The 10007-nt window shown below is 40.9% G+C and overlaps 1 protein-coding gene across 1 annotated transcript; it reads left to right on the top strand.

The window, feature by feature from the left end:
• The first annotated feature begins 839 nt into the window (after positions 1-839).
• Positions 840-9870, top strand: LOC136854893 (uncharacterized). Its single transcript, XM_067131422.1, has 6 exons — positions 840-2009; positions 2578-5168; positions 5687-5850; positions 6009-6156; positions 7756-7959; positions 8249-9870. Exons 2-6 carry the CDS (start codon positions 2584-2586, stop codon positions 8292-8294), a joined length of 3147 nt encoding a protein of 1048 aa, XP_066987523.1. The 5' UTR covers positions 840-2009; positions 2578-2583; the 3' UTR covers positions 8295-9870.
• The last annotated feature ends 137 nt before the right edge of the window (positions 9871-10007 follow it).

Raw genomic sequence — 10007 nt, 5'->3', positions numbered from 1 at the left:
ACATAAACATGGAACAACAACATGAAAAGCAACATCAACCGACACCCAAATATTAATAATTCCATTTCGCTTCGCCGCCATATCTATAAACAATTACCGAACGATTAGGCGAGTTGGTAATTTCATTGGAGGATTCGATTACCGGGGCTCTCTCTCTCTCTCTCTCTCTCTCTCTATGTGGCATTTTTGACGCATGGCGGGAATGGAATGGGAATTAAGTGGGAATTATTCCAGCGTCCGTAACAGGATTATTTAATGTTTATACACACACACACACACACACACACACACACACATATATATATATATATATATATATATATATATATATATATATATATATATATATATATATATATATATATATACTGTATATATATATGTGTGTGTGTAAAGAATAAAGCAATTATCTACCCAATGCAATTCGTCTCGTCTAAATGCACTTCTTCGTACATCGCCCCGTAAAATAAACAAACAAGTGCTCTTTTAATTGTACAACGTACAATGTACAAATTCTCTACATATTGTGCATTCGCGATGAACTAAAAATGGCTACAATCGCCGGCCTTGATTTGCCTCACGGCTGCACGGGAAATGAGACTCATTTCATCATGATAGTCAGTCTTAGTCACCGTTAAAAGTTACGTCACTTCCTTCAGTAAACACACCGAAGCTCTGCTACGATGGACGGAAGTGTCAGAAAAAAAAAAACTGTCCAACCGATGACGCCTCTGTCTTTCAAAACTGTACTTTGGTCTTAAAAGTTAAATGTAAACAATATTACAACACGGCGCTGGCGGCCGCACGATATTAGACGTTGCAATGTCACGGTAATCTGCCTATGGCGTCTGCTGATCTGAGTTGCATTCCTTGCCTCCGTTTGAAGGGAAGTTGAACTTGGGTAGATCTCGGCGTCTGGTTAGTGAGGATAACTAAACAATCGTGGTAGTTGGGTAATGCAGAAGGGTAAAGTTGCATGTGATCGTGCAATGTCTAGGCCAGCCTGCGTTTCTGCCTGGATAGACTCTGACGTGTATGCTGGGTGGGCTAGCACTAACCTGCTCTATCAGTAGTCTGTGGCTTGAGTGTTCAGTGTTCGCCGCTAATCCGTTGGCGTTGTCAAACCCTTTAACAAGAAGTATTATCTCGCCAAATAACAACCGCAGCTCGGCCAATGTTTATTCAAACAGACTGATTCCTTTTCGAGTTGAGACAAAGCCTTGTTTTGTTACAAAATGGTTTACTTTTTCTACGACTTTCTGCATCAAAATGCCTCTTAGCAACACTGCTTGACAGTGTTCTATATCTCACTCTCTCACTCTCTCCCCAACTCAATGAACGATTGAGAGGTGGAGGGTACTGCAAGAAGGAAATGAAGTAAAGGAAACAGAGAACTTTTGTGGATTCATTTATGTTGCATTTGGCTGTCGAGAACAGTAATCAGCTAATCGTTGTTATCCTTATCAAACCTAATCAGATGCAGTTGTCACACTGGATACAAGTGTCACAAGACTGGTATACAACCCTTTTCAGCTGACAAACACGTAACATTCATCTTTCCCTTCCGTCTGTTGTCCTAATATGTACTGACTGCTCTGCCATTTGTTGTGAATTTGTATACCCAAGAATGACGGTACTGAAGAAGTGGGCCGTCAGCTGTAAAGGCGCACTTTATAAAAATGGGCAAAGCTTCACAGTACTTAAGTTTTACAGCTAATAACAGCGACAATGAGGCTCTGGATTTGTGATACCCAAGAAATAGTAGAATCAGTTGTAGAATCAGGTTGTTTTAACACAGATTGGAGGCCTTAGGTCTGCCCTTGCCACAGCTAGACAGTGCTTAGAAACCAGAAAACTACACAGTGCAGTGAGAAGAAAAGGAGAACTGTTGTTGTTTCTGATGACTGAGGGGTGGCATCAGTGTTTAAAACTCACAGATATTGAGACATGAGTGTAAGACCAACGCCTCCAGATTCTCCCGACACAAAAAACGGCTCCAGTGTCTTGTGGTAAGTGTGCAGAAGAGATCTGTAGTCGGTCTTTTTTTTCACTAAATATTAGCCACTTTCAACTCTTTCTTTCTTTCCTTACAGCTTTTGCCTTATCCTTATTTAGGAGTTAGATGCTTATTCAGGATTATTAGTCAGTATTCTTAGTCAGCTTGTCCTATTTCTTGATGTTCTCTGGCGTGGAAATCAGCAGAGCCTCAGAAAGTATTCTGTTACCTAAAACATACGTAAAACATAGCCGTCATAACTGTCAACTGATGTACCACCGTAATTCAGTTTAACTCTTACACATCAAGAGATGAAAAAATATTACATGTTCACTTTCAGTCACATCTAGAAATGAGAAAGTGAAGAAAACAGGGGTATGGTCTACAAATCTGAAATTTTATAGTACAACAAGCCGTAAAATTTCTCTCTTACGCTTTAGGGTTAAGCCAGGGGTCCTGTATATTTCCTTATTCTCATGCTTTCTTTGTGTTTGCCTTCGTAATAATGTCAGTGAATATGCATGAACATACTCATCACTTCATAAGTCTTTACAGCAGTCAACTTGGACACTCCATTTCAGGTCAACATGGCCACCCCAAGCGCAGCGTCCACTTTCACCGAAGGCAAAGTTCGAGCCTTTCGTCTCCTCCATATGACTTGCAATGATGCCAGTCATGTGTTGTACTCTGTCTTCTCGTGGGGTACGCCAGATAAGGACGAAAGTATGAAGCTAGATCAGTTCTTGACGGAAAAACTAGGGTATGTCAAAACAAAATTCCGAAATAGCTTCAATACGGATCAAAGAGAAAAGATTTCCAGAGATCCAGCGTGCAGATCTTTCGATGTAACTTTGCTCGTAATAGCTGTCCTCATGGGATGCAAGGGTTTGCGAACTCCATTTCCGTATGTCCCGTCAGAAGAAGAATTCAATCTAAAGGAGCTTGTCATCAAAGTTAAAGAATTTAGGAACTCTCTTGCTCATCTGCATCCATTCACAATGGAAGATCAAGTGTTTACTCAAAATGCTGATGAACTCAGAGACCTTCTGAGGGCACTATTGGAAGTTGCAGCGAAATGTTACGGCGTAGACAACTCTATACTGAAAGAGAAAATTGAATACATGATTGACAGCGTAAACAGATCAAGATATGACAGCCTTGAAAGTCAAGACATCTACACTTATGAAAACAGCATCTTTCTGCAAGGCAGACAGAAAATCCTGACTACTGAAGGTAAAAGTCAGCTGGTCGATAAATATATGGTTTTTGATCACATCAGCCCAGTATTGTTTTACACCGACAAAAATATACACCTGGAAGTAGGACTTATTTTCACTCACATGGAAATAGTAGAGTCTAGGTCATCGGACTGCCAAGAACTGATTGCGTACGAAGACCTTCTGGAGTTCGTGCAAAGGAAGACAATCGACAAGGGGTCAAAAACTGACATCCTGTTCATCGAAGGAATTGCGGGTGCTGGGAAAACGACGCTGACAAGAATAATGACCTGTGAGTGGAGGAACCAGCAAAGCAGCATGCAGAACCTTCTTGAGTATGACCTCCTCATTTACTTTGAATGCAGAAACTCTGCAATTCACTCTTTCAAACAGTTGTTGGAAACTCTCATGTCAGATGTCCTCCCAAAATTCAAAGAGGGTGACTTGGTGACGTGCGTTCTGACTCTAAAGCTACTCATCATTGCGGATGGTCTAGATGAACTTAACCAATCATCAACCAAAGTATTTCAAGAAATCTTAGATCTTGGGACTTTGGCTGTCATAACAATCGTTTGCACTTCTCGCCCCGAGTATGTCAAGAAGTTTTACGCTCTAGTTCCAGAAGGTCAGTGTGTAACTCACGTAAGGATAAAAGGAATACCAAGTGAAAAGAGAACTGATTTTGTGGAAAGGTATCATGAAGAACTAAAAAGGAAAGGAGTTACCGAGAAAGAAGTAGATGGTTTGATTACTTTCATGAGAGACTCTTCAAATCATCTGGAGGAACCATTGCGTCTTCCTCTAAACTTAGCCTGGTTGACAATCATGTGGTCTCTTTCACCAGAGCGTCTGATCAAAGTTACTGGAGCAACGGAGCTTTATACAGAAATTCTGGGTCTGAATAAGGAGAGACTCGTCAACAGACTAAAGATGACTGAAGCGATGAGTTGTGATGGAGACCTTACAGAAAACTTGGACAGATTTCTACTCTTCCTTTCATGGGAGGCTCTTATAAGTCTTAAGGAGCAAACAATAGACTCTCTACCAAAAGATTCAGTCGACAGACTGAGGAATGCCTGCTCTTCTCTGCGGCTTCCTTATGAACCTGTCCTCAGCACCTTCCTTATAGAAACAATTGTGTATGATACAACAAGGACCAAGTCAGTCTTCAGCATTGCTCACAAAGGGGAGCTGGACTATTTGGCAGCTAACTACGTGATCGAGGCCCTCAATGGCAAGGATCTGCGATTCGATATTACCAGCATCATGAGAAGTATTGAGAGTCACCCATCATATCAAAATGAATCTTTGCGAGAGGAGCTCATCGAACACATTCTCAGTCGCCTGAAAGCATCGCTGACCAGAGGTGTAAGAGAAGAAGTGCATGATAAAGCAGGAGAAAGTAGGGTTTTAGTTGGCAACGAAAACCATCCAAGAATTACAACTATAATAGGTGTGCTGGAGGGTCTGTACGGCACTGACAGAATTCCCTCAGATCTCAGCCGTTACCAGAATATGTTCCAGTACGTAGCGGGCCTCTTTCATAGGGTTCCGAACACTATCAGGAAAGAAATAGGGGATGAGCTAGTTAGTCTTTTCCATAAGTCTGGAGTAAGTAAGGACCAGTGGCACGACCTACTAGCAGAAACAAAAATGAATGAAGATATAGCCAAGAGCATTGCTACTAAAATATGCAGTCTAGGAGAAGGTAATGCAAATATCACAGATAGCCGGAGTCTGAATATCTATTCCAAGCTTGTGCCTCATGGAAACTATGCCAAAATAACAGTCAATTTGACAGATAGTGCAGAAAACAATCAAAGGCTAGATGAACTGTTCACTAACATGACTGAGAAGAAAAATTGTCCACTTCAAATCTATCTTCACCATCACTTCCGCAACGCTGGAACAACTAGCCATGAATTGGATGTCAAGCTGAGAAGGCTATTTGAAAGGTAAAGTAGCACTTCTGAATCCCAAATTCCAGCCTCCTCACTGTCATGTTCTTTTTCAACTTTAATGCAGATCTATATAGATAATTCTCTTGACCAGTCAGATCATTATTCATAATTTTCTTGACCAGTCAGATCTTTATAGACAATTCTCTTGACCAGTCAGACCTTTATAGATGATTCTCTTGTCCATTCAGATCTTTATAGATGATTCCCTTGTCCAGTCACCGGCAGGTATTCTTTTGTTTTACAGAAATTATGGTGTAAATGTCACAATAATTGCAAGTAACAAAGTCAATATACTCAACATTACAGAAGAAAAATTTAGAGCCTCAGTATGCTACAGTGATTCAGAAACAACCTCTGATCGACCTAAAGACACAAACAAGTCATTAGGAAAAAGAAAGTAGGGAAATATGAACACTGCAAGAAAAATGAACAACTCTCAGATCATTATGAATTCATTTGCCAAACTACTACAGCAGGTGGACAGTATACATCACAAGCAGTTCTATTTTCAGGGGAAATGTCAATAAATTCATGGGCTGGTTGAGTGGAGAGACTTCGCAATTGTTGAAACCCACCGTGGTAGGCCTGTGGCTCCAACTAGACGAGAGAAATGCAGGACCAGTCATTGAAGTGCTTTCACACCTGAAGGACCAGGCAAAAGGGCTCGAAAATCTCTGTGAGTTGCTTTTACATCTTTGCTGAAATTTTTCAGAGATATAGTCTTCTGCCTCAGACGTTACCGTGATCTCTTTCCCTGTTCTCTTGTTCTACACCATACAAAGGTCCCGCCCGTAATTTTTTTGTGGCAATGTTAAGTTTGTCCAATTCACTCAGGTGTTCACGTTGTGCCCGGCCTTGACCCTGGCGTTCTGGCACCTCTTCCTGGAGGAGTTGACCTCATCCTGTACTTGAGTGACATAGATGATCAGAATGTGGAATGGGCCAGCCAAGTGGCGAAGGCTCTCCAGCCAGCTGATGGAAGGTAAACGTGTACGAACGTGTACTGCTGTCTCTCAATGGCCGCAACGTTTTCCGTCTTCTACTTTTCATCTTTAGCCCTGTCCACACTAGCAGGCACTGCCCGATGGGCAAACACTGTTCCCATAACCCGTTCCACTATACTGTACTGACCAACCGAGTATGGAGCCAGAACGATGCGATTGTCTGGTAACACTGCATCAGAAGCGAGAGAAAATATAAACTGCTGGAAGTGCCCGTCAGGCAAGCCCGCTAGTGTGGACAGGCCATAAATTACATGGTTATTGCTGCTGAATATAACATTCATCAAGCCCAACAGCCCAAAATTTATATAAAAAATACAGTACCTTTTTATCAGTACGACCAAGTTATAATTGAAACCTTTTTTTTTTATCCAGACTGGCTGATCTAGAACTCTACAGACCAATCCAGAAAACATTTGCCGCTGCACAGAATCTTTATTAGAGGCTTTAAGCAGACCTCATCCATATTAACTCAGCGACCTGTTTGTTTCAGAGAAATATCATGATGGTGCTGGTCATGATTTTGATAGCCGTGGCCTCAGTTTGGTTCTAATATTGCCACAAGTCCCTTCAACCATTTTTCAAAAGAGCATCACAGATTACTTACTACTAGCTAAGCCTGTTCGCTTACCATTCACTTGTTCTACTGCTTTTGGCTTCTTAGTATGCTTGAAAGTTCTTGTGATTTCTTCATATCTTCTGTAAAAGTTCATATTTTGTTTCTTTTTTTATTTCGTTCATTTTGCTTGCTTGTCTTGCTTGTACAACATTCATGACTGTAACCTCTTTTTTTTTTCCTGCCTCTGAGTATCTTAAGTACTGTACAAGTTTGTGTGAGGTCTCGACTTAGGAGATAGGCCTAAGAGCAGTTCAAAGAGAGAGCGGCAGGGGTAAATATTTGTGCTTCGATTATGGCATCTCTCTCTCTCTCTCTCTCTCTCTTCAGTTTACATCCATTAAAGGTAAACGTTTAAATCCAAAAACCCAACACAAGCGTCATTTTGACCTTTCCAAAACTGTCATTTTAATCTCTACGAAAACTGGCTGATGTATTCTCGAACTCCAAGACATACCTTAGAAGACAGACCTTGCCTTAGCTGATTAAATTAGTCTTTTTTTATATTTAACCTTGCTCTCAGGCACGCTGTCTTGCACCCACTATCACCAAAACCACCTGTCTCACTGATCAACATGTGATGTTCTTCTGTCAGATTCCGTCTGCTTCGTAACAAAGCCAAAATATACTTGATTCTCTTAATACATTACCAGCAACTGTGCAGCCCCGTAAGGAGTTAGTACGATCAGTGCGCCTCACGTGGTGCACCGTATAGGCACTGTACCGCACAGGGTGTTGGCAGCTTCCCTTTGGTCCCTAGCTGTACCATTTTTTTTTTAAGCCTTTCTTCTCCACCTTATCTGAAGCGCAACATAGCCTATGGAAAGAGTCCGAGTGCTTGGCTTGACGGCCTAAATCTCATTAAGAGGAATAAATTCAATTCATAAAATATATATCCATTCATAAAACAACTCGTGAAAGAATATTTATTATTAATACATAAAAAAAACAATTTCTTTTCCAGGAAAGCCTTCGGCAACATTCTCATCCCAAGAAGCCGCCTGACTCCCGACGGGCTGATGCTGTTGGTCGAGCACATGGGAAGATACGAGGTCTGCATTCGTGGTGTCTTCATCAGCGACATGGCTGTGTATTCGGATAGGATCTTCCCGCAGGATCACGACAGGCTGAAGGATTTCACTCGGCAGGTCCTGAAATGCGATCTAAGGTGAGCTGTCTGTTTCAAATTGGCTTTTCTTGCACGTTACTGGCGTCGAGTACAAAGATGTGTGTGTTTTGTTTTCGAGGTTTTGAGTCGTTGCTTGTGCAGTCAGATGAATTATATGTATATGTAAGCATGTAGTTTTATATATATAATATTGCTGTCTACAAATTCCTCGTGGCTATATGCTCTTGTGTCTGCAGTATTTCATATCACGTTGTTGTTCTCGAAAGAGAACGTGAGTCTTTATACCAAACTTTCTGAGCCCACCAGAACCGTTTGTCTTTTGACGCAGATTCTCCGAATCGGAAGAGAAGCTGTGGCCTAAGAGCATGAGATGAGGCCTCACCATACACACCTCACTATAAAGGAAACTGAATGACTCGTGAAGTTTTCCGTAACGAGAGGAAACAATAACAGCAGCAACAGCAACGAGCCTTCGCACGGCGGGAGTATATACGCGACTCCATAATGGCGTCGAGAAGAAGAAGAGGAATCGGATGGTCTGAGGTTTCAAAGCTATCCAAGGGCGGCCCTTGGCTTAACCATTGAAACTATCTGTGATAAATGTTATCGAGACGCGTGCCAAAACATTAGGAGCTCTTCGGCCGTGACGTGAAAAGCGTAATGAATGAATATGGGTTGTAATAACTTTCACCATGCCTTTTCCGGACGCGTATTGACGCGAACTAAAAGGCGCTATTTTCGTGTTAACTAGGATGACAGTTCCAGCAAGGCTTACCATTTCCGCCGGAGGTCCAACCGCCATCATCCAGGGACATCCGGTTATTCTGTTCGTCTCCACCAAACAAACTGTCTGGCAAGAAGTGAAAAGCAACACGAGAAAACGTCGGTAAAATTTTATAAGTTGCCAATAAGACTCCAGCCAGCCACTTTTGAGCGAAAAACCACTTTAGGTTTTTCATGCAAATATAACTAGGAAATGGTAGGGCACCAAAAGAACCTTAAAATACCTATATAACTTAACCTAGGGGTGTTTACCGGTTACAAATTTGCCGTGTTAGCTATGGGGAGGGAGGGGCGTATTCTTACCTTGTAAGTCGTAATTGTATTAATTTTGTATTTATCATTTGCCCATAGTGTTTATGGGGTTCAAAATAACGAGAATGAAGAACTCTTTTTAAAAAAATGTAGGTTACAGTTCTATAGCTGTATTGGCAACTTATAAAATAATACCAAAACGTCGCGTGTCACAGTCGACAGGAATCAGACCATTACCTGCAAACATCAACGATAAAATGAAGTGCTTTTTTTTTTTTTTTTTTTTTGCGTGTAAATTTATCAATGAGCTGATAGTGATATCACTATACCACATTACATGGTAAAACGTTTAATAATCTATAATACGGAATCAGAAATTACCGTTATTGTGGCATGTGAGAAGCTGCAGCAACGAAAGAATGGCTCTTCAGGAAACACGGCCTTTAACTGTCACGATGTAATGTCGGAAACCGCTTCTTCTTCTTCCTCACTTCTTCTTCTTCTTAGCCAAAGTCACTGCTTTTAATGAACCTTTTCCTTCTTTTTTTTTTATCTTCCCTTCCATCGTCTATTCATGGCTGTGAAGAAATGTGCAATTGAAACCTTAAAACAATTTAATTAGCCGATATTAAGCAGGAAAAATTTCGCTACAGCAACATTGTCCCATCAATGTTGCAAGACATTACTTTGTGAAAACACTTTTTCCACATTGAAATTCATAAAGTCTAAACACACATGTTCGTTATTCAGTCAATCAATAGTGCGAATCACGTTTTCAAACTAATATATACTCCACTGCATCACTCAGTGAAAACGAAAAACCAGTGTTTTCGATACAGTTAAATATGAGCGTCCATTCGTGTGCCTTCACCAAGCAATGTTTGCATTTTCTTAATAAATCTTTTAACAATGGAATCGTCTTTGTTTTATCATGTGATTTTAATGGCATAATCATCACGCCATTATTTATGAGGTATTTGTACTAAAAGGCAACGGTTTTCTGCACGTGGGCCTATGAACTTTCTCTAGACCTAGTAAAATTCAAAGAACGA

The sequence above is a fragment of the Macrobrachium rosenbergii genome, chromosome 30, assembly GCF_040412425.1.
Source record: "Macrobrachium rosenbergii isolate ZJJX-2024 chromosome 30, ASM4041242v1, whole genome shotgun sequence".
In the NCBI taxonomy this organism is placed as follows: Eukaryota; Metazoa; Arthropoda; class Malacostraca; order Decapoda; family Palaemonidae; genus Macrobrachium; species Macrobrachium rosenbergii.
Note: the sequence above shows the minus strand (reverse complement) of the source record. Positions and strands in the feature narration are given on the sequence as shown.